Source organism: Chelonoidis abingdonii, chromosome 2 (assembly GCF_003597395.2).
Source record: "Chelonoidis abingdonii isolate Lonesome George chromosome 2, CheloAbing_2.0, whole genome shotgun sequence".
NCBI lineage: Eukaryota > Metazoa > Chordata > Testudines > Testudinidae > Chelonoidis > Chelonoidis abingdonii.
Genome location: NC_133770.1, coordinates 184598792 through 184623081, shown reverse-complemented (window position 1 = coordinate 184623081; position 24290 = coordinate 184598792). Strand labels below are relative to the sequence as shown.

Below are 24290 nucleotides of genomic sequence, written 5' to 3'. Positions count from 1 at the left end.
CAATATATTTTATCTAAAAGGAGCCCGAGGCCTTCCTCAGAAGTTCTAGGAAAGCAAATGCTATTGATATCAACATCTATGGATTAGCTCAGTGTCCAGAATCATGGCAGATTTTTATGACAACATCTGGAGAGGAATTATATATACCAGGCTAAAGGTTCAGCTTGGGAGAGGGCATCTGTGCTTCAGGTCAATGGTTCCTGAAAGCTGATTATATGGAGTTTGTTTTTTCTGCTCTCAAGTCATTAAGATTTATCTGTGGCATTCCCCATTCACATCATAACTGGTCAAAGGTTCTGGACAGTAGTGTAATTCCTAATCCTTTGGAGTTGTTTGATTAAATCTGCTGTGTGGTTGCCTTGCTGAGAAGTTCTGTAAGTACTTCTCCATTGAAGGCAGTATGTGTTCCTCAGTCCTGAAGACATCTCCTATTCCTTTATGAAAACTAGCTCTCTAGTCAAGGACTGAGAGTGCTGTAAATTTTCTTAGGGTATGGCTACACTTGCAGCTGTACAGCACTGGGAGTTGAACCTGTCTTCGTACAGCTGAATAGGTAAAGCGCTGCAATCTGGCCATACTGACAGCTACCAGCGCAGTCGTGGCCACATTTGCAGCATCTGCAGCAGCATTGGGAGTGGTGCATTATGGGCAGCTACCTCAGCGTTCAAGTGGCTGCAATGTGCTTTTCAAAAGAGGGGGGTAGGGTGGAGTGTGACAGGGAGCATGGGGGATTTTTGGAGCCGACACTCTGTCAGCAGCTGCCTTGCAAGTTCTGACCCATTCACTGAAAGCAAATAGCCCTCTTTGTTTTTTCCCCTCACAGACCAGATAAGCAGCCTCTCCAAAACGGATCCCCCCACCTCCCTCCCGCATGCCATGCTGCTTCTCTCCTCAACCCCCTTCCTTCCCCTCTCTTCAAGCAAACACTAGCTGTGGATGTTCCAAAGGGAGCTCATTCACAGCAAACAGTAGTTGTGTTTGGTTTTTTGATAAGCAGCTCCGGGAGCCCCAAGTTCACAACAAAACAAACAGAGGCATCATAACAAAACAAAGAGTGTTATCTTTACTTAAAAGCATTATGGGAAGCTTCCAGAGGTCAGTTACAGCATAGTAAGATTATTCCCTGTTTACATTGGCACCCCCGCACTGCAGCAGTAGCAGCACTATTCTCTTTATTCCTCTCGTGGAGGTGGAGTAAAACCAGTGCTGTAGCTAGGGAGATGCAGTGCTGTATGTGCCTTGCCAGTGTGGACGGGGAGTGAGTTACAGCGCTGTAAAGCCACCACCAGCGCTGTAACTCAAGTGTAGCCAAGGCCTTATTTGCCCTTAAAGTCTTCTTCAGATGGTGTTGCTAGCAGAGGCAACTAACTTTCTCCAATTTGACAGTCATCTAAGGATAGATGCACACAAATGACCTCCTTACCTAGGCTAGCAGTTTTGGTGATCACCACCACACCAAACATTTTTAATATAAGCTCACAGATGGGAGTATCTGGATAGTCCTGCACTGCAAACCTGAGAAACTACTGACATATCCTGCCAACCTTGTCATGTTTATAGTTATCTTACTTTTAAAGTAATTAAGAACTAACCTGAATTTATCACCTCTATTCCTGACCAAAGGAGCCTGATTAAAAAGGTCAGGACTCCGAGGAAGGTATCCTCCACTCATTCTAGGACTGCTCATCAGTATCACAGTTCCCAAAACAATAAACATAACCAATGTTTCTATCATAATGGGATAAGAGTTTTTCTTCTAGAGATCTTTTGTTTATAAACAATCCAGCTTACTTTTGACTAAAAATCATGACCATTTAACAGCTATTTAATGGATTACATGAATCTCATTGACATATAATTCCCTATAGAACACTCTTCAGAGAACACAGGAAGACAATGTTTCAAATGACATGTCTGCACTTAAAATTGAAAAAAGTTATTAAAACATTTGTATCAGATTTTGTAAAATCGCTTTTCTTTCTAATTTCCCTTAAGTTACAATTAATTCAGAAATGTAAATCTATGAATAAAGATTATTCAACTAACTGGCCACAGTTTTGATTGCAATCTCCCACATACCTTCTAAATTAATTCTTGTTGACTCAGGAGTGACCCTCCCATCAAACACTGGGGTATCATCATCTGCATAACCGTGATGGTAGTTTACTGGAGTTTCCTGCTGGCTTGTAGGTTCGCTTGCATCTACACATTCATCTTCATTTTTATTGAAGTACCTTTGCAACCATCCTGGTACAATATTCTTCACTGATTCTGTAACTCTGCTAATGATTCCCTGCTTGAAAAAGAAAGTGCTTATATTTAACCACAAGCATGAACTCAAAAATATATTCTGACATGCAACATTACACACAGACATTAAAGACAGACGTTAGGCAAGAACTGCTGACAAAATGAAAACAGACAAGAATTTCAAATCCTTAAAGAAAGTATTATATTCCTTGAGGACAAATATGAAGACTAGTCGTTGGACAATGTATTTATTTCCCTGTATCAGAGTTCTCAATCTCTCTGGTGCCCTTCTCTTGCCTAATTCTCAAAACTCTGATTGAACTTCAGGAGCCAGGTCACTAAGCTACATTCTTCCTCCAGTGTAAGAAGACCTTCTTCCTACCCCTTCTCTTAGTGCTTGTCTACACATGCAGTTGCTCCTGATTAAGTCCATATGTGGATATTCTTTTTCTAGAATAAATGTGTCCCTATGTGGAGTTAATCAGGAACAACCATATGCAAGAAACCTTTAATCAACATCTACAGTGACAGCAAGTTATTTCCAACAACCATGAGCCTCAAGATTTTTGCTCATGGCATTTTAAACATTGACTTCTTGTATCAATAGCTATAAAATACTATGATTTGAACAGATACCTGCATCCTCTGATGAACCATTAATATGAGTGAGTAATCAATGCTGATTTATCATTGTTATATTAGTGTTATTGAAAAAGAGTCATCAATTGGTCATTAATTTTGGAGGGCTGAAGACATTGTGCTCTTGAATAAGCTGATGTTGAAAAGTACCTGGAAGAAAGCTGGCTACATTTCAATAGTATCTATGGCATCAAGCATGTGTCTATGTGGCACTGTCAAAATAATTAGTGTTCTGCTCTTCTACCTTGGTTAAGTTTCACTCAATAACACATTTAATAAATGAATGTTATAATTGAGTGGGGAGGGGAGTTTAAATATTGACTTTTCAAAAGGAATCACAAGCAGAAATAAGAAGTATATAAAACAATTAAATGTGCAAACTGTTTGTGTCACAATTTCATTCCCCAACTTTATTTTAAAATAACCCTCTGGTCCTTTAATTTACTTTCTGCATTTGAGACCTTGTCTACACTTGTGGTGGTGTGCAGGGTACATTTAACCACAGACTACAGTAAAAGGCAGGCTGCATCCACACTCACTACAGCAAAAGCCTGTGGTGGCAGGAAGCAAAGGGAAAGCCTCTGGCAAGGGAGAGCTGTTGGAACGTTTCCCCACTGCTTTCCCCCTTCTGGAACCTTCCCTCACCACTGGAGTCTTTCACTGTGGTAGGGAAAGGCTCCGGCAGCATGGAGGCAGTGGGACGCTACACTGCTAAAGTAGCAGTGTAGATCTGGGAAGCACTTCTTGGGCACATAGAGAGGCATGTAGGGTATATACCCTAGGGCCATGGTTCTCAACCTGAGGTCCGGGGCCCCCTGGGGGGCCATGAGCAGGTTTCAGGAGGTCCGTGAAGCCTGACTTGAGTTAGACTTGCTAGGATCCAGGGCAGCAAGCCAAACAAAGCCCCATCATGCAGGACTGCAGCCCAGGACAATGAGCCCTGCCACATGGGGGTGAAGACTAAGCAACTTAGCTTTGCATGGCCCCCGGCAATTGCCCTGCTTGCTACCCCCTAGCACCGGTCCTGGCTTTTATATGCAGAAAAAACATTGTTGTGGCACAGCTAGACTGTGAAGGTTTTATGGCATGTTGGGGGGAGGGGGGCCTCAGAAAAGAAAAAGGTTGAGAACCCCTGCCCTAGCGTTAGGCACGTAGGTCACTCTACTCATCTAAGCTGTGCCTCACCATCTACATTGCTATTTATACCTGTGCTAGCAGAGTGTGCAGTGTCAGCGAACGCAGACATACCATGAAACTACTTTATGCATGTGACAGTTCCACCTATTTGCATTGGCCTTTCACACAGCAATAAGAAAGAAAAAAAAATTAAAAGAAGGAAGTGTGTTCGTAAAACCACAACAAATGGTAAGGGAACACAGAGCAGGTGTGTTACATGAAACTACATTAAATTATTTTCTTTAAAAAAAACCTGATTAGATTTCAAGCCAAAACCATTAAAGAACATCAGCTGCAAAACTGCAATTTGCCTTAATGAACCGAGAAGCTAAAAGACTATGCATGAAGTTCAGATCGTACCTTCAAATAGTCAAATAACGTAAATAACAAGTGGAAATTAGCCATCAACAAGCATCTTTATCAGGCTGTAAATGTCCACGTCCAGCCAAGTTCAAGATTTTCTTTTTTCTTGTCAGTTTACTCTAATTTCTTAGAATGCATGAATCTCATAATGAAACTGCATATTGCTATGCCTAAGTAACAACGTGATCTTGAAATATTACTCCTGAGGGAATTCTGCACCACGGTGCAAGCACAGAATTAATGTCTCCCACAGATTCCCCTCTCCCCCACAGATTAATTGATTCTGATGGTGAGGTAAAGGGAAGTTGCAATTACACCTTTCGCTCACCAGGGGCGGATGTGGCATTAGAAGAGAGACAGCTGGCCCACGGGTGGGAGAAGCCAGCTGTGCAGAGGCTACCTTCTTCACAGAGCCCTGCACACAGGGCCTTTAAGGATGCAGTGGATGGAAGGGGAGGGGAATGAAGTAGCACACAAAGGGCTGCTGGCGGGTGGTGTCACACAGATGGGGGTTTAGAAGGGCTAGTGGGGGGCAGCAGCTACTGGGGTGACAACACTGAGCCAGGGGTTGAATGGGGTGGGGATGCAGGGCCACACAGGGATAGAGGGACTGGGGATGACTGAGTGGGGGTGCAGGGATACATGGGTACAGGGGCAGCTACGCCTGGCTGAATAGGGAGTAGGGGTGCAGGGACACATGGGGACATGTGACAGTATGTCTGGCTGAATGGGATGCTGGGACACATGGGGATGGGGTAGATGTGTCTGGCTGAATGGGAGAGGCTAGGGGTCAGCCAGGTTCTGCATGGAGGAGGCTCCCTAACTCTCTAACAATCCTTCCCTCCCTCCTCCCCAAAAAACTGTTCCATACTTCTCACAGCTACACCCAACAACCTGCCAGGTTCACTCCCAGGCTCCTCTTGAGCAATTATTTCCCTGATCATCAGATTTCCGTTACCATGACTTCCACAAGCCTTTGGCCTGCTTTTGAGAGGTGTGGGAAATACGTTTCGGTATTGTAGTTTTAATGAATTATCACTCCAAGTTCTGTATTAACATGCCTAGTAAGGAATTTATTTGTTAAAAAACATTTCCTGAATCTTTTTTGTTGTCTGTATTGCTACAGATGTACTTGCAGACACATATTTTGAAATAAATAACCAAAATAATTGAAACTGGCAAGATTGTTATTTTGATAAATAAAATAGGCAGAATTTTAAAATATTGTGCACAGAATTTTTAATTTTCGATGAAGAATTTCCCCAGGAGTAAAATATGACAGAACAGTATATTTGTTTTATTTTTATTTATTTTAAATGAAGGATCGGTAAATTACTGATTTAATATCCATATTTTGCTCCAAACAACGTTACTGGCATGCCATCAATTACATAATCCTTTGGAATGTTTGCTTCATTTAGGGCAATTGGAATACTTCCAAAATTTTGTTTCTAAAATCCCGAATGAAGGATTGTCTCTCAATACCAGCTTGTTTTTCTTTCATTATCTAAACTGAGACCTGGAAATGCATTAAAAAATATCCAGCTAGTTTACTAGATCCAAACATCTCAGAGAAGATACTGCAATGTTCTGCATAAAAGTGGAAAATGTGAGACTACAGGCTGTATGCAAGCCTTAGTACTGATCAATGACAGGCACAACATATTACTATCAGAGCACATGCTAGGTATAACACCTTGAGATAGCCATCAATTACAACACTGGAAAGAAAAAAAGAAATACATAAATTTAAAATACTAATATGCATTTTAACCACTATTATGGGCACTACACTAAAATGTAAGGAAAAATCGAGAGGAATCCCTGGCAACCCTAAGAAGAGAGACTGGGGATTTAGCTAACTCTTTATCTGCAGCAAGACTACTAGATTTACATAGTGTCGAATACATCTACAATTGAACAAAAACAAAAGTTAGAACTGTAATAACGGAAAGCCAGCTCAGAATTGATGGTACTGATTCTCTTCATATAAAGAAAAATTGTTTCAGACTAAAATTAGAACTTTTATTTAAAAACAGGCATGGCAGCAGAATGGCAAAGTAGAGTACAACACTCCTGACAAATACTTGGACATGTCCTGAATAGAAAATCATCCAGAAATACCTTTTCCAATCCATCTCATATTGATTATGTGCTTATATGGACCCTTCACCATATTATCCGAACACTTATTTAAAAACAGGAGTAACAACCCCCTCCCCTTTCTTCCTTCCCAGTCTGTGTAAAAAAAAAAAAAAGGCAGATCAATTAACTTTTTTAATGTTTGCTTGTGAGTTCAGTGGAAGAGCTGTAAAAGTTCTGTCCCACATTTACAAACGTCCATCTATTGGTCAACGATTTTATTCTTCCAGTGGCATGCAGCTATCATGCAAGGTCATCACAGAAAAGGCAATCTCTCAGGGAGAGGAGAAACAGCACCACTCCCATGAAGAGCTTTAAAATTTAGGACAGATAACTTCTCTATTCAATGGGGAGCCAGTGCAGAGAATGGACCACTGAAGTGATCTGTTTGTGACAATTAGCGTTGCTAAGCACCCCAAGATAAAACAGAATCATAACTTAACACCTTTGGCCAAAATACTTAGCAAATGAATGACAATTGGAATTGAAAGTCCTCAATTAGATGTCTGAACAACTAGCACAGTCATACTTAATTAAGAAAGGTGAAATTGGGGCTACATTACTGTGCAGAGTAATATTTCAAATACATTAAGCATGAAAATAAAAATGTGAGACACTAGTAAGGACAAGTCTGTTGTGTTTTTATTTTTTTTTAACCTATGAAGGACTCATCCACACGAGGCACACTCGTATATGATGAAGTCATAAACTATCCTACAGTAACCTTCTACAAAATTGTTTAAGTGTGATTACATAACCTAAATATATATATGGGGGGGTTGCTTTGTTTAATATATATATATATATATGGACAGAAACACCTTGTTTAGACTAGGAAAACTAGGCCCCACAATTTATCAGTGGAACTACTCTAACACATGTAGTAACAATGATATAAACTGTAGTGTGGACAGGACTTATGCATTTTTACTAATGTATCATCTGATCCAGGCCTGCACAAAGGGGCCGCACATGGCCCGTGTGGGCTCACTGTGCAGCCCGCGGGGGGCGAGTAGGTGGGCTCACTGTGCGGCCCATGGAGGGGTGAGTAGGCAAGGGGCAGGTGAGGGAGCGGGGCTGAAGAAGCGGGCGAGCAGTGGCGGGGGGTAAGGAGGCGAGGTGGTGGGGGCTGAGGAGACAAGCGAGCGGGCAGTGGCGGGGGCTGAGTAGGCGAGCCAGAGGGGTGGGGGCTGAGGAGCCGAGTGGGCAGGCAGTGGTGGGGAGTGAGTAGGTGAGCCGAGGGGTGGGAGGCTGATCTGGTCTGGCTCCCATCCTGTCTCCAAGGCTTGCAGCTGTCTGAAGGTACTGCCTTCCATGCCTTCCTCATTCACACCTCATCCACCTTCCTCAGTCATACCTCATCCATTCAACAGGGCAATTGATTACAAAGTTGGGGGAAGATCTTATTCTACTTCTAGCAAAAAGACATTTTCCTTTTACCTTAATTATACTACCTTAGGGGCCCACTATAACATATCACTAAGGTTCAATACTGCTGTTTCGGTGGGGCAGCGCTGGGGAAAGAGGGTTTGTTTCCGCGGGGCGGGCGGTGCTCAGTGGGGAGCGGGGGAGTTCGGGAGGGCCAGGGGGTGCGGGGGTTCAGCCCTCAGCTGTTTTCTTTGGAGTAATATGGCCCTCACCGCTTTACGAGTTGTGCAGGCCTGATCTAACCCTTGGAATGGAGAAAGAAAGGTTACTTATAGTAACTGGAGTACAAGATGTGTAGTCCCATGGGGTAGTCACTGTGGGTGTGAATGCACTCTGTACACTGGGGACCAGAAACTCTTCAACAGCAGTGTCCATTGGTCTGCACTTGTGCCTCCTTGTGCTTTCAATAGAGGGCATAAAGGGCAGCACAGATCAACTGCCTCTCCACCTCTGATTCTAACACGGATCCCAGAAGGACGTGAGCAAGGGAAGGCAGTCTTCAATATTCACAGGGACCACACATCTCAAAGAACTCTAGTTACTAGAAGTTGAGCAACCTTCCTTTCTTCAAGTGCTAGTCCCTATGGATATTCACTGTGGGTGACTCCAAGCACTGCTCATTAAGGAAGAGGGCACAAGGAAGTTTGTTATATCACAAAGTGCAGGATTGCTGTGCTAAAGAAAGCATTTCACAGCCAAAGTTTGGACCAGAGCATAGTGCCTGGTGAAGATGAATACAGAACCCCAAGTAGCTGTTCTGCATATCTCTGAGAGCAGGATTCCCTGTCATGGGGATACTGAGAGCACATGGGACTCTCATAGAATGGGCCCTTACAGTTTGAGGAGGATGGACTTTCATATGATCATAGCACAGAACGATGCAGGAGGAAATCCACTTAGAGACTATTTGGGAAGAGATAGCCTTTTCCTTCACCCTTTCAGCAACAGTGACAAACAAACCTTGGGGTCTTCCAAAAAGGTGCCATTCTATGCAGGTAGAAGGCTAGAGCCCTACACAAATCCAAGGAAGAGTCATGTCCCCTGCACGCACAGTTTTTGGAAGGCAAACAGTCTAAGTAAGGTGAAACTCAGAAGGTATTTTAAGTATGAACTTTGGATGTAGTCACAAAAAAAAACTAGTTCTAGTGAAAAATTGTAGAAGGCAGGTTTGCTATAAGGAACTCAAGCTCCCCAACTCTTTTAGCAGAGGTAATTGGCATCAAGAAAGCGACATTCAAGGAAGGTGCAGGAAGGAACAGAAAGCCAGGATTCAAACAGTCATCTCACGAGAGCAGAGAGGGTGAGGCTCAGATCCTAGGCAGGGACTGGTTTTGCAATTGGAGAGAATGTCCTTATGATATCCTTCAGGAACTTTGCAGTAGTAGGATGAGTAAAGACTGAGGAGCCTTCTGCCACTGGATGAGAAGAGCTAAGAGCTGCCACATGTACCCACTGGGACCTGACAGACAAGCCACATGTCTTTAGCAAGAAAAGATATTCCAGGGCAAGAGGAATGCCCGACCCCTCTGATGAGTAGCCATTTGACATGTCCAGGACCTATTTGTCCACTGTAATAGTGTGCCACATCAGAAGGAAATAGACCACATAGCCTCTGAAGGGGCCAGCAGCAGACATTGTGGAGACTGGCTGTCAACCCTCAGGTTCTGCGACACAAGAAGCAGCTGAGACTGTAAACTTGAGGATTGTGATGCAGGATACCCTCACATTTGAAGCCTCTGCCATTTCTTTGGGGGTTCATACATCCTCTGTTGGAAGAAGATGATGGCTGATGTCAAGGCAGAAAGGAGACCTGGAGTTAGAGTGACCAGATCACCACACTAAAATATCAGGACACACTGGGGTGCCATCAGCCCTGCCCACAGTCCACCCCTGCTCCTCACAATCTCCGTCCCCACTCTGCCCCAGGTCCCGCCCCCTCACATGCCCTTCCTCATCCCCTGGCCTGCCGCTGGCTTGCTGCCTCCCTCCTCAGTCCCCCACCCACCGCTAACCTCCATTCCCACTGCTCACCTCTTCACTCCCTCACTCATCACTCACCCTGGCAGCACTAACTTCTCCTCTGCTGTGTGGGTGCTCGCCCACCCCCCATCTCTTCCTGCCCCTGCACCGACCTCATCCCACCACCATTCCACCCCCTTCCAAGTCCCTGCCCCTACCCTGCCTCTTCTCCCGCTCCTTCCCCACCACGCCACATCCCCACTCCTCCCCCCTCCCTCCTGAAAAGCGCTATGTATCGCCAAATGCCTGTTAGGCGGCAGGAAGCACTGGAAGGGGGGAGGAGCAGGGGCGCGGTGCACTGGGGGGAGGAGGAAAGAAGGAGGCGAGCAGAGGGGAGCTTGGCTGCAATTTTTCCCCATGGGTGCTCCAGCCCCAGAGAACCCACGGGGTCCGCACCTCCCTCTTCCTCACCTCCTTAGCTGAATATCGGGACAAAAGGTACATTAACCAGCTACCTTGACAAATTCTTTACCCTCCAACCCAAAACCTCCCAATCCATCACTTGCTGCTATTGCCTCCATAAAAATCTGTGTCATTTTCCCCCATGCCCTCAACTTCCATATATAAACCTTAACTAGGACCCTGAATTTTTAAGGTCGTAAAAACTCATTATATACTTTCACAGTGAAGCAATGTATGCTTATTTTAATGTGTCTTGCTGAGGTCATAATTAAACCTTTGCATTTCTTTGTGATTTGGAGAAACTGGATGTTTGCTTTCTGGGTAGTTACATATGGGAAGCGAAAGTCTATTGTGGAAGTGAAGAATCTATCGCTTTGTTTACAAAAGAATTTCCTATTAATGTTATTAAATGTTCAGCTGAACCCATGTTAGCATCAGTGGGAGCTTAAGGATAGACAAGGCTCTGGTGGCTTTAATTAACATAGCAGTAAAGCCAATTGAAGCCACTAGAGCCTTGTCTACTAGGGAACTCCAACTGTGCCAATACCAGTTGGCATCAGCAGGAATTTCTTTGTTAGAGTCTTTGAAGGCTTGGGACTGGGGAGACTAAAGCAATAAATTACATGAACTCAAGCTGCTCTGAGTGTTAGCGTGGCCTAACTGGTGATTTCCTGGATATTTTGTGACTGCATTAAAAGGAAATGCACTTTAGTAAGCTTATGCTCAAATAAATCTGTTAGTCTTTAAGATGCCACCGGACTCCTTGTTTTTGTGGATACAAACTAACACGGCTAAACAGATACTTTAGCAATATTCTCTAAAACAATTAAGAGTGTGAGTGTGTGTGTGTGTGTGTCAACGAGGATTAAAACTTAGTTCAACATTATCTTTCCATGCAAGAAAGAAAAAAAGTTGCTATAATATGGCTTAACCACAATCATGTTTAAATGTGGTTAATTTTGTAGGCAGGTCCCAAATACTTGTTTTTTTTCCTACACTCTGTTTAGAATGCACATCAACAATATTAGCAAAGAGTGGGTTCCAGCACCGTTACGCACACATAACATAAAGGACTGCTATGCCCACCCAAGACTTATGATTTTTATTCTTTCATTACCACTGTTGCAGCAATACCAGCTGGAAGCATTAATATAAACCAACCAACCTTTTAAACACTGACTATGTCATCTAACTGTCCAGAACTTCCTAAGTGTCTTCACCATTGTAGCCTGGTCTACACTAGGAAAATTACTCATTGTTTACAAGTGGTGTCAGCAGTTGGGTTGGTTTTGTTTACTCTCTAGCCATATGATTTAATAGGATTTGTATATGACAAATACTCTTCAAGAATCAATGCTATTCTGTCTTTACCTCCCTTCCTTTTTACAAACTGAGCTGATATACCAGGGGTCGGCAACCTACGGAATGCGTGCCAAAGGTGGCACACGAGCTGATTTTGCCTGGCACGCAGCTGCCGGCTGGGCTCCTGGCCGCCAGCCCCACTCAGCGTCTTGCCGGCCTGGGGTTTCGTTCACTCATCTGGCAGGAGGCTGAGTGGGGCCGGCGGCTGGGACCCCAGACGAGCGGCAGGCACGCCCCTCAGTTCCCCCCCCATCATGCTTGGGTTCCGCGGCTCTTGGGAGTGAAAGCCACCAGGGCGCAGGGCCCTGAGCCTGCTGTGAGAGGGGCGGTGGCAGCGGCTCACACTCCCAGGAGCTGCAGAGCCTACGCACGGTGACAAGGGAGCCAGGGGGTGCACGGGGACTGCTGCCCGCATGCACCGGGCCGCAGCCCAGGCAGACATGCTCCCCACCTCCCCCCTCACTGCGCTCAGGTTCTGCAGCTCCCGGAAGTGTGAGCCGCCGCAGCTGCCCCTCCCGCAGCTGCCCCCCTCCCACTGCCTCCGCACTCCACATGGAGTCTTGCCTCCACATGCAGTCAGCATCTGACTGGCATGGTAAGGGGAGTAGGGGGAGGATTGGATGGGTCAGGAGTTCTAGGGGTCCTGTCAGGGGGCAGAGAGTGGTTGGTGGGAGTCTCGGGGGTCTGTCTGGGGGCGGGGGTGTGGATAACGGTTGGGGCAGTCAGGGGACAGGTAGAGGGCAGGGTCCTGGGGGGGACAGTTAGGTGGGGGAAGTCTCAGGAGGGGGCAGTCAGGGGACAAGGAGCAGGGGGCGTTGGGGGTTCTGACGGAAGCAGTCGGGGTGGGAACTGGGAGGGAGTGGATGGGGGTGGGGCTAGGGCAGGGCTCTCCCCTTTTTTGATTGTTGAAATATGGTAACCCTAGGGGAGGAGGGAGCAGGGGGGTGCATGAGGGTTGGCGCCAGCATACATCCACTGCAACCTGCAGGAGCCCCCTAGGGGGCAACGGACTGCAGCCTGAGCAGGAGGGGCGGGGGGGCACAGCTGCTCCCTGCTAGCAGCAGCGGCACCGCCTTTGCAGGCGGCTGACCCCCTGCACCACACCGGCTCCTCCATGGCTGGGGCTCGCGGCTGCCGCAACAGTGGCTCTCTGGCTCTCCGGTGCCTCCGGAAGGTGGCTCCTCCCTGCCAAGCTGCTGCAGCAGCCCAAGCCCAGCAAAGCCAGTGAGTGGACTCGGGGCGGGGAGGGCTCACGGGGGGGGCTGTGCATCCTCCAGGGAAGTTCAGGGACAGGAAGGGGGGAACCTGGTCTGGGGAGCAGCCTCTGGGCACAGCTGGCCCCTGGAGTCTATAAAGGCTCATTGGATTTGCCCCTCAATGTACTGATGTGGGGGGGAGGGGAGGCAAGGTGGAAGTTTTGCCTAGGGCACAAAATATCCTTGCATCAGCCCTGCCCCAGGGGGTGCACCCCAAGTTAAGAACCACTGCACTAAATTGATAAGATCTACATTTTAATTTAATTTTAAATGAAGCTGCTTAAACATTTTTAAAAACTTGTTTACTTTACATATAACAATAGTTTATAGACTTATAGAGCGAGATGTTCTAAAAATGTTCAAATGTATTACCGGCATGTGAAACCTTAAATTAGAATGAATACATGAAGACTCAGCACACCACTTCTGAAAGGCTGCCGACCCCTGTGATATACGATGGGGCTATTGTGAATCAAACACTGAACGTGCCAATCCTATTGTTCATCTCATCTTATTCAAAGGAGTCCTCCCTATTAGTGAAGACATAATTTTTGAATTAGGCACAAACTCTGTAGCACTTCACTGTAGACACTACCTACACCAATGGGAAGGATTCTCCCATCAGCACAAGAATTGTTCCATCAACCTAGCACTGTCTATACCGGCGATTAGGTCAGCATAGCTACATCTCTCAGGGATGTGTATTTTCACACCAGAGCTATACTCATGTAAAATCCTAATGTAGACTAGACTTAAGTTTGATACTTTGCATGTATAGAGCCCTTATTTAGAAGCAGCACCTTGTTAAGTTTGAGTGATGAAATGGGAAATATTAAAGTAAGGTAAGTAATTTAAAAATCACCTTTATTATGCTCAGTGGCCATCTATGATTTTTAGCATGGTTCAACAAAGCCCTATCAACTTTTAAGCATCATACAGAGGCTTTGTCTACAACGTAAGAGTTAGAACCCAAAATTCACTTCTGGGTAGCAACAGTGGAAGTTGTAATTACTTTAGTCAGGGCTCAAGAGATTTTAAATCGAACTTTTGTATAATCCTGCTGTGTGTTCTCTGACCAGTTTGATAAAGACAAGGATTGCCACTTGGACAGTTTGCTTAAGGGAGATTGTACGTATCCACTGAAGCACACAACAAGTTCCTCTGAAGACTGATGGAACATCAGGGACAAGAGAAACCTATGATTGCAAAAATGGCAGATTCTGAGGTTTCATCATGGTTGTCTACAATTCCTGATTCATTCTGTAGTGTTTTGTATATTCTAATCTTCTGTTAAAAACATAAAGAACTGTTCTACGTTATAAAAATTGCACGGGTATAACTAAACAGATTTAAAATTGATCTAGTTACACCAGAATAAATCCCTAATATAGATACACTTGAATCAGTTTAAACTTTGTTTACATCAGTTTAGCTTAAATTGACTTAAGCTAAACAGATGTAAGACTGAAAACTGTTTAAGTGAATCTATACTAGGGGTTTGAATATATGGGTGTAGCTTGTCTACTGTAGACCAGCACCAATATGTTCCTAACCTATATGGAAGATGTCTGCAGCCAAATAGCAGCAAAGATGGTAAAAACAGCTTTCCTGTTCTGTTAATTCCAATGAGGTGTGAATATCAAAACCAAACTGGAACTATTTAAATACAAACACAATCAGTCACAAGCATTTTGTGTCTCTCAAAAACACAAGAAACAGCAATTTAATATTATATATTAAGGCAATGTTACAGTTATAAAATGGAAATCAAAAATATATATTGAATGTGGGCAAATTAATGTCACTAATGTTAATACCCATTTCACTATGTGTGTGTATTTATATCTGTAATTTTAAGATTTCATTAGCAGCTTTTTTATTTTAATTAACATGAGGTAAGCACACTGAAAGCAATAAGTAGCATCATTTACTGTGAAGATTCAGAACACTGCTCCTTTATTGCCTAAATTTTCCAACACAGATGGTAGTCATGTCACTTAAAGCACTACTGGAAGGCAATCAGGACTTGCCTACATTAGAAAAGTTGCACCAGTTTAATTAAGGCTATTAAAAACTGATCTCATTAATACAGTGCATCATTAATACAGGTATACTTAAACCTGTTTGACCCTTAATAAGCAAATTAAGTTAAAATACTTTAAAGTGAGGGTTAAATCAGTTTAAGTACAGCTATATTAGAGATCTGCACTAATTTAATTCACTTGATTTAAATGTTTTAAGACAATGTAGACCAGCCTCCAACTGCAAAGCATAGCTGCAGTAAAAACAAACAAACAGGAATGGAATATGTTAATTTATATATATATATGCTATCCTTTGTATAAAGAATCTTAATGTAAACATGACAGCCTCCAACAAATAATTTGCATAAGCAAAACTGAAGAGAGATTCACTAAAGAACCCAACAGCTTGCAAATAATTTGTACAGAGCATGGAGCTAATATTTGTCTCAAAGGAACCACAAATTTTATGTGGGGGAAAAGTTCAAATTGTGCTTTATCCAAATATTTTGAAGTGTGTATTCATAAAAAATAGCCTAAAGTATTCTATAACTCTTACTGCTACCAACCCATCAGTACACTTGGAGAACTGAGATGAGCCAACCATTATATTTTTAAGAATATGAAAAATATCTTTCTGTGCTTTTAAACACTAGAGTAACTTGTTATTTTAAAGTTGAAGAACTGAGATAACAAAACAGCCTATCTCCTTTTCAAACTGCATGTAAAAATATTGACTTTTTTATTTAAGGGTGGAAGGAGAAGCTAATATCTTTTACACACACCAGAATTCAACCACTATTTTAAATCAGCTTACAGACTCAGTGGTCTCCATGACTTAGGGGACTGATAATGGGATACAGAGCCTTTCACTCCCAGGTCACTAGTTCAAGTCCAGTCCAGATTGACAGCAAACAATTCACTGCTTGGCGGACTCCAGGGTTTACTTCAACTAATTAATCTGTGTTAAAACTACAACTCTCTACACTAGGATTTTAACACATATTAGCTAACGCTTGTTAAAAATGCAAGCCACAGTATACCAAGTTTACCACAAATATTTTAATTATAGCTATGCCAATTAACAGCAGCACTGTAAGTAGGAGAAATATGGAAATGAGAGGTGAAGTTTAGAGAATACTGAAGTGTTAGGCCCTCTCTACATGGGAAAGTTGCACTGGTTCAACTTAGGGATTGCCTACACAAATTTTATCAATTATAATTATACTGGTATAGTTAAACAGATATAGTAAAATTGATATAACTCCCCGTGTGAACATTTACTCCAGAATAAAAACTTATGTCACTTAGAAAGAGGCTTTAAGTTAAATAAAGCTGGGAACACACACTTTTCCCAGAATAAAAATATCCACACCTGGAGTTATACTGGTTTAAATTCACAGCTCAGTAGCTATGAGTATAACTTTCCAACACAGACCATCCTTTAAATAATTTTTAAATCAATTAATTAAACCAGCTTTCATTTTAGTGTAAGAGTCGCATATTTCAGTTTATCTTAAACCTGTTCCCAACAGTCTTAAACTGAACCAGAAAGGACTGCTCTAAAACCAAAATAAGAGCATCCACGCAGGGGTTTCTACTTGTTTTTAAAAAATGGTTTAAATTTCCATTTTAGATTAAATCGGTACAACTTTGTGTGCACAAGCCTTCAATAAGTGTTTTCACAATGGGATAAAGAAGAAATGGCAGATATTTGAAGTGTCATAAAGAAATAAACCACTCAATCTGGTGAATGCCCAGACAACAGGACGGACTGAGATATATCTGACAGCAATGCATGAAAGTTGTCCAAATTTTTCATCGCTATTCTTGAAAAGAATCAGATGAGAGACTAAATATAGAAAGAGTGGACAAACTGAGGAATAATTCTAAAGTTCTGTTTTAATGAGTCAAAATTAAAAAATTTAGTTTCTGCAAAGTGGCATTTTGGAATACCCAGTACAATTATTACTTCTATAGCACCAGTGACCACAGGGGTGTATAATACAACATGCAAAGTATTAGAAACCAGGGATTCTCAAGATTTCATAGCAGATCATGTATTAACAGAAAGATTATACAGTAACTCCTCACTTAACGTTGTAGTTAAGTTCCTGAAAAATGCAACTTTAAGCAAAATGATGTTAAGTGAATCCAATTTCCCCATAAGAATTAATGTAAATGAGGGGGTTAGGTGCCAAGGAATTTTTTTTAAACAGACAAAAGACTATATTATATATACACACACAGTGTAAGTTTTAAACAAACAAGTTAATACTGGTACACAGCGATGATGATTGGGAAGCTTGGTTGAGGTGGAGGAGTCAGAGGGTGGGATATTTTCCAGGGAATGCCTTACGGCTAAATGATGAACTAGCAATTGGCTGAGCCCTCAAGGGTTAACTCTCACAGTTTACAAGGCAGCAGGAATGGAGAGAGAGGAGAGAGCATTACAGACAGAAAGACACACTGTGTGTGTGAGAAAAAGATGAGCATTTCACCTTTAAGTACACTGCCTTGTTAATCAGATCAGCTTGCTGAGACCTCAACTGCTGCTGCCAGCAAGCTCCCTCTGTCCTGAACCCTGTCGTGTGTCCCCCCTGCTGTATAGAAGATAGGGTAAGTGGGGTGCAGGAGCAAGGGGGAGGGGGACACCCTGACATTAGCCCCCTCTTCCTCCACTCCCCCCCCACAGCAAACAAGAGTATCGGGGAACAGCTCCAAGGCAGAGGGCAGGAGCAGCACATGGCAGTGTGGGGAGGGACAGCTGCAATTGCTACCCTGCTGGGCAGCTGCTGCACAGGAAACTTAGGAGAAGAGGGACCTGATAGGGGGGCTGCCGGTCCACCCTGGTTCCAAGTCCCCACCAGCTAGCTGCAACGGGCTGCTCTTCCTGCAAGCAGTGGACAAAGCAGACATCTGCCAAACAACATTAGAAAGGGAACACTGCATAAACTTTAAAACAAGCATGTTCTCTAACTGATCAGCAACAAAACAACGTTAACTGGGATGACTTTAAGTGAGGAGTTACTGTACTGGAGACCACTTTTTCTCCTGTGTCAGGACTGTGCAGAATACCTCCCTTTCAAAATTTGCAAGTTGCACAATATTTATGCATTAATACAATATCAGAAAAATATTATAAACAATTCAATCATTTTTAGCTGTCTTTCATGTGACACAGCAGCTGGAAAAATAGAAGAGCCTGCACCACATGATCTGTCAGTTTTCCGTAAGTCAGACATGGTCCATGGACCACTTTTAGAAACAGTAATATAGACAAAATAATTTAGGCATGTTCTTACTCTGAGAGAATCTCATGCTCTAAATTGATGGATAAACTACGTAAGATACAAAAGCCGGATGTAAACATTACTTCTCTCCTTCAAAAAGGACTTTTCTCCATTACAAACTTTATTCTTCCATTGGGAATGAAAGAACCTAAGCCTTGAGACAGAACTGAAGTATATACCAATAAGGACTGTCACGAACCGACAGTCTTGTCTACATTTGTGCTGGTACTACATGCTAATACAAGGTCCCTGGGAAATACACACTAATAAACAGTGTTATAAATTGTTTCACAAAACTATGCTAAGCTACATTTAAAGTGAGTTGAAATAGACGAAAATTGGTAAAAATGCCTGTACCCACTCTACATGGGCATTTCCAGCTTTACTGGCACAACTGCTAGACCAGGGGTAGGCAACCTATGGCACGCGTGCCAAAGGCGGCACGCAAGCTGATTTTCACTGGCACTCACACTGCCTGGGTCCTGGCCATTGGTCCAGGGAGATCTGCATTTTAATTTAATTTTAAATGAAGCTTCTTAAACATTTTAAAAACCTTATTTACTTTACATACAATAGTTTAGTTATATATTATAGACTTACAGAAACGTTCAAATGTATTACTGGCATGTCAAACCTTAAATTAGAGTGAATAAATGAAGACTCAGCACACCACTTCTGAAAGGTTGCCGACCCCAGTGCTAGACTAAATGTGAGACAACTGCTAAAAATTCTCAGTGTAGATAGGCCCCTGCAGAGTAGGTGTAATTTTTTATGCTGATGGGAGAAATTGTATTAATACCTGCTAACAAGAATCATAGTTACACTGTTCTTGATAACATGGTTGCCACTTATGTACAGATGGTACCAGAGATAAAGCATGAGCTGAAATGACCTATAACCCAATTATTGAAAGAAAAGACAAACTTTTAAAACCAGTTTCTTACACCAGCCTACTACTGAGACAGACATACAAAATACTCCAATGAACATTATTATTCTTAAACGAAAAAATATCTGTCTCATTTACAGAACATCACCAAATTATACTGTTGATTGCAAAATTCTAAAAGTTATGCCTAATCATGAGACATTTTTCTTCCTAGGATGATTCAGCAACAGACAATCAGATGTTCCTCACAGAACAGGGCAGGTAGTTCAGATATATGACAATTTTTTATTTCTTTTGGCTCTTGTATTTCATGTCACTCAGAAGCAAAACAACTAACAGTTTAGAATCAGGGATTGTTTGCGTGCACACGAAAAAAAATAATGATTTAAAAGCATTGGTACATGCAGAATTAGGTCTGAAAGAGCAACTGCTCTATACACGCAGACCCAAGCATCAAGCCTCACTGACTTCAGTGGGGTTCTACAAGCTCAAAGCAACTTGCATGACCAGGACTTGGGAGGGGGTTGCAATACGATAGCTCAGGGTGGGCAAACTATCCGGCCCTCCAGATGTTTTAATCTGGCCCTCGGGCTCCTGCTGGGGAGCGGGGTCCAGGGCTTGCCCTGCTCCGCACGGCTCCTGAAAGCAGCACCATGTCCCCCCTCTGGCTCCTATACATAGGATCAGACAGGGAGCTCCACATGGTGTCCCCACAGCTCCCATTGGCTGGGAACTGTGGCCAATAGGAGCTACAGGGGCGGTGCCCATGGATGGGGCCAGAGGGGGAACATGTCGCTGCTTCTGAGAGCTGCTTGACATAAGTGACACCTGGAACCTATACCCTGGACCCGCTCCCATGCTCCAACTCCCTGCCCCAGCCCTGCTGCCCCTCCTGCCATCCAAACTCCTCGGTCCCAGCCCAGAGTACCCTCCTACACTCCCAACCCCTCACCCCCAGCCCCACCCCAGAGCCTGCACCCCCAGTTGGAGCCTTCACCCCCTCCTGCACCCCAACCCCCAATTTCATGAGCATTCATGGCCCACCATACACCTTCCATACCCAGATGTGGCCCTCAGGCCAAAAAAATAAATAAAAATAAATAATAATAATAATAATCAATGTAGTTGCACTAGTGCAAACCCCTTGTGAAGACATACTACACTGGTGCAGCTTACCCAGGTTTCAAACACAGGTAAGCCAGTGCAAGTCACTTTTTACACCAGTGTATAAAAAGGTAGACAAATCCTTGAAACTACAGATGACATATCCCCAAGATTAAAATCACTAGTCTGAAGCTTAAAGTGAACATACAGGTTGGTGGCAGGCTTTAAAAAGCCTGGCCAGTAAAAATTGATTTACCGAAGGGGAAAAACAAAGAATTGTGCTTTTAGGCTTTATAATTTCTCCCTGGAAAACTGAGTTTTAAAGCATTACGATAAAGAAAACATTTTTCTTATTACACCATGTTACATCTGTAAATTTGACCAGTACATTCAAGTATCTATTCTTAGGGTCTGATCCTCCAAATATTCCCAAACACATGCTTACTTCAGCACTTATCCAAATGAACCCATTGGGAATATACAAAGACAACACAACTGGTCCATTTAGACTAGAGGATTAGGTCCATAATTACTATCTAAAGCTTTCCATACATCTCCTTCAAAGTCACTCCTCAACTAGCAGTGATCAACACATTCATTACTTGCTACTTCAATACTTCTTTAGCTTTTACACAAATGTTTCAATACTACACTTAGAGATGAAGAAACTCATTTTTACTGTTTAGATGTCATTAAACTACTATCTCGTAGAGCAGTGGTTCTCAAACTTTTGTACTGGTGACTCCTTTCATATAGCAAGCTGCAGAGTGCAACCCCCCCCCACATATAATTAAAAACACTTTTTTATATATTTTAACACCATTATAAATGCTGGAGATGAAGTGGAGTTTGGGGTGAGGGGTCACGAACTGTCAGCCTCCATGTAATAACCTCGTGACCCCCAGTTTGAGAACTCTGTCCTAGAGCTTCAGGAACAGATGCAGAACAGTGTTATGCAATTGTATATGTATACTTAAGGCTGCAGAAAAATTACAATTCCTTTCTATTATTCTGAGAAGCAGTATATTATGAGATTTATATTGGATAGTCCTTCACTTTATATACAAACAGAACATAACTGAATTTGTATTAACCTAGTTCAACGATTTACATAAACACATTCCCAAATGTATGCATACATATATACCCACACAGATGAGACCTGTATAGTACATAGGTATCCGAGCACCCTAAAACTCCTAGAAACACACACACTAATAATGAAGGATCTATCTGCCTGTCCACTAGCCATCCCACCTAGTTTCTGGATTTTTAATCTATAAATGCCCAGCATTGTCAAGTGCTGTAATATATAAACAAGTTATTTTGTTGTTTATCCACCACTTCAGCAAGATTTAAAAAACAAAACAGGTTTTTTTAGTATTGTTATTACTTATACTGTATTAGCACCCAAAATGTGCTAGCAACAGATATACACAGAATGAAGTACCAGAAACATTTATGTGAGCAGTTAAACAGTATGAACTATTTGCCTACTGCAATTATCACAAGGACAACTAACTGCATCGTGGTTTGTAACATGTTTTGAAACTTGTACATAAAAATTAAAAATTTGGCTAGTTTGATCTTGTTGCCTGTCTCTCTCGCGGTCAGACAACGAACTTTGCTGTCTGGGTTAAAGTCCCTGACATCTTAAAGACATTCAAATCTCAAAATTCACTGTATGCTAACTAAACACCTATTTAAGATCATGTCATTCTAGAGGTTTATCCTGATTGTGTATAACGTTTGCACAAAAGTGAACCCAAATCATTCCTGCTGATACATAATTATTTTTTGGCAATCTAAGTTGGGAAGCAACCAGTAAGTTGGTTAGTATAGGAAAAGAAGATTATATCAAGAGTGGAGCTAAACCACCCCAAAGGCCCAGAGATATTACATGATGGGCAGAGTCAAAGTTTACATCCTGGGAAAATCTGCACCCTACACCAACTCGTCTGTGTGACAGGAAACGCTCTCCAGATTTTTCCTTCCAATGCTTTTCTTTCCCCCGTTCCCGCCCCATCAAAGCTGTTTGAAGCAAACTGAGACGGGGTTAATTCACACATGGCACCAACTGCTAAACATGTTTCCTCTTCCCTCCAGTGACCCCTCCCAGCTTCACCGAAAAAAAGGCAGGAAATCCCTAACTCCCGCCCTCCCCCTCCGCTCCCACAGGGAAATCCCAAACCCCTCCCCGCTGCCCGAGAGAAAACCCCCACACATGCATACCAGCCCCAACGCATGGGAAAGCCTCCCCACACGCACCGCCAGCCCCGCAGGAGACGCCCCCGCCCCAGTTTCCCTTGTCCCCCCACCCCGGGCCGTGGCTCCTCACGCGCCCCGAGCGCCCTCTCACAGCTCGGGCGGCCTGATGCCCCACCACCCCCGGGCTCCACGTGGGTCCCCAGCCTGCGGGGCCTGGATAGGCCAGGGAGCCTCCGCCCGGCCCGCCGGCTCCCAGTCCCCGCGGGCCCCCGTGAGTCAGAGCCCCCGGCCTGGCAGAGCGGCGCGGCCCATCCCCGGCCTCTCACCTGCTTGTTTCTCGGGTAGGGCTTCGAGGCGCCCAGGTGGTACCGCCGGGTCCGGATCTTCCCCCCTCCACTGCCACCGCCTCCCCCGCCCGAGGCCATGCTGGGATCCGGCCCCCCGGCGCAGAGCGGGCCCGGCCCCCGCTGGCTCCCCCTTCCCCCCGCGGCCTGGCCGCGCCGCGCGCTCCCTCCTCCCCTCTGTGCTGTCACTGTCACTATGGAGATGCCCCCGCCACGCGCCGCAAGGCCTGTCTCGCGGACTCCGGGGCCTCACGCGCTTGCTGCTAGCTGCCGGCTCCGTCCCGCCCGCGCCGCGGCCCACCCCGTGCACCCCTCCCCCCTGTCCGACCAACCACACAGCGCCCGCCCGGGCAGGTTGCGTCACTAACTCGCGCACAACGGGAAGCGTCATCCTCCTGCGTCTTACCCAGGAGCCAGTGCTCCCCCCCAAACGCTCATGGGAAGTGTAGTTTCGGGAAGTGGCAGGGGCTGTAAGCGCTGGCGGTGGGGGAAGGGGAGGTAGAGAGCGAGCCAGGTTCTCGCCAGGGGTGTTGTTTTCCCAAGCTCCAATCGGAAAAAGTCCGCACAGACAAATACGCAGAACCCCACCATCCTGAGATTTTTTTAAGGCTATCGCATGCTTCATTTAGCGTTTTTGGAGGCTTCAGGTTGGCAATGCTGCTGTGTAAGTTCAGGTTATGCAAGCCCATACGCTGGTGAATGATTTCCACGCTGCAGCGATCAAAAAGATTTGAATCAATATAATCAGAAAATGTGGTAAAGAAAAGGAACATTTGCCACTGGGTCCATAACTGCTTTGGTCCATAAACCAACTACTGTGAGCCGGATTGTGGTTGGCTGTTACGAAAGCCCACAGAGCAAGGGGAGGGACAGAGTTGTTGGGGTGCAGGGTAAAGCAATGAGCATGGACAAGCACATGATGTGCCAATGGAGATAAGTCCTTTATAGATGATTTGTAAGTGACACGCAAGAGTCAGAACAATTTCTAGGTAAAGTTAGACCAACAGCATGTCTAGCAAAAATTTAGTCACTACAGTTACATAAGTGTTAATGCAAACAAACACACTAGAAAGGGCCAAACCTTAGCTGCTTGAAACAAGCCGATGAAGTGATGCTGATTTGTAGATAATGACCTGGCCCATTATATTTATAAATCTATGTCAAGTATGCAGTAAAATATAAAAATGCCCTTCCAGATAGGTTTAGAGAGAAGATGTTCCCCCACAAATTGCCTTCATTGATCCCTGGAAAAGAAACAGTCATTCATTTGTTACATGCCTATTTATTCTTCCTCATTATGAAGAGCAGTTCACAAATATGGGATGGACTTCTTTACAAAATGGCCTGAATCTTAGTAAGGAACAAAAAGGGTCACTCAGTCACTGAAGTTTTAC

At 43.9% G+C, this 24290-nt stretch overlaps 1 protein-coding gene and 1 long non-coding RNA gene across 3 annotated transcripts in view; both read right to left on the bottom strand.

Moving 5' to 3' along the window:
• The window catches only part of NUP153 (nucleoporin 153), a 67961-nt gene extending 44825 nt beyond the window's left edge, over positions 1-23136 (bottom strand). The window contains exons 1-2 of one of the 2 annotated variants that reach the window (XM_032764404.2): positions 22879-23136; positions 2080-2296 (exon numbers count right to left, since the gene is read on the bottom strand). In XM_032764404.2, the coding sequence (XP_032620295.1) occupies positions 2080-2296; positions 22879-22977 (316 nt within the window). In that variant the 5' untranslated portion in view covers positions 22978-23136. The remainder of the gene's footprint in view (positions 1-2079; positions 2297-22878) is intronic. The other variant, XM_032764405.2, reaches the window with a different exon arrangement.
• Positions 1050-1996, bottom strand: LOC142046223 (uncharacterized). Its single transcript, XR_012655117.1, has 2 exons — positions 1165-1996; positions 1050-1123 (listed from the first exon to the last, which is right to left on the bottom strand). It is a non-coding gene; the product is annotated as an uncharacterized LOC142046223 (long non-coding RNA).
• Positions 23137-24290: the final 1154 nt, after the last annotated feature.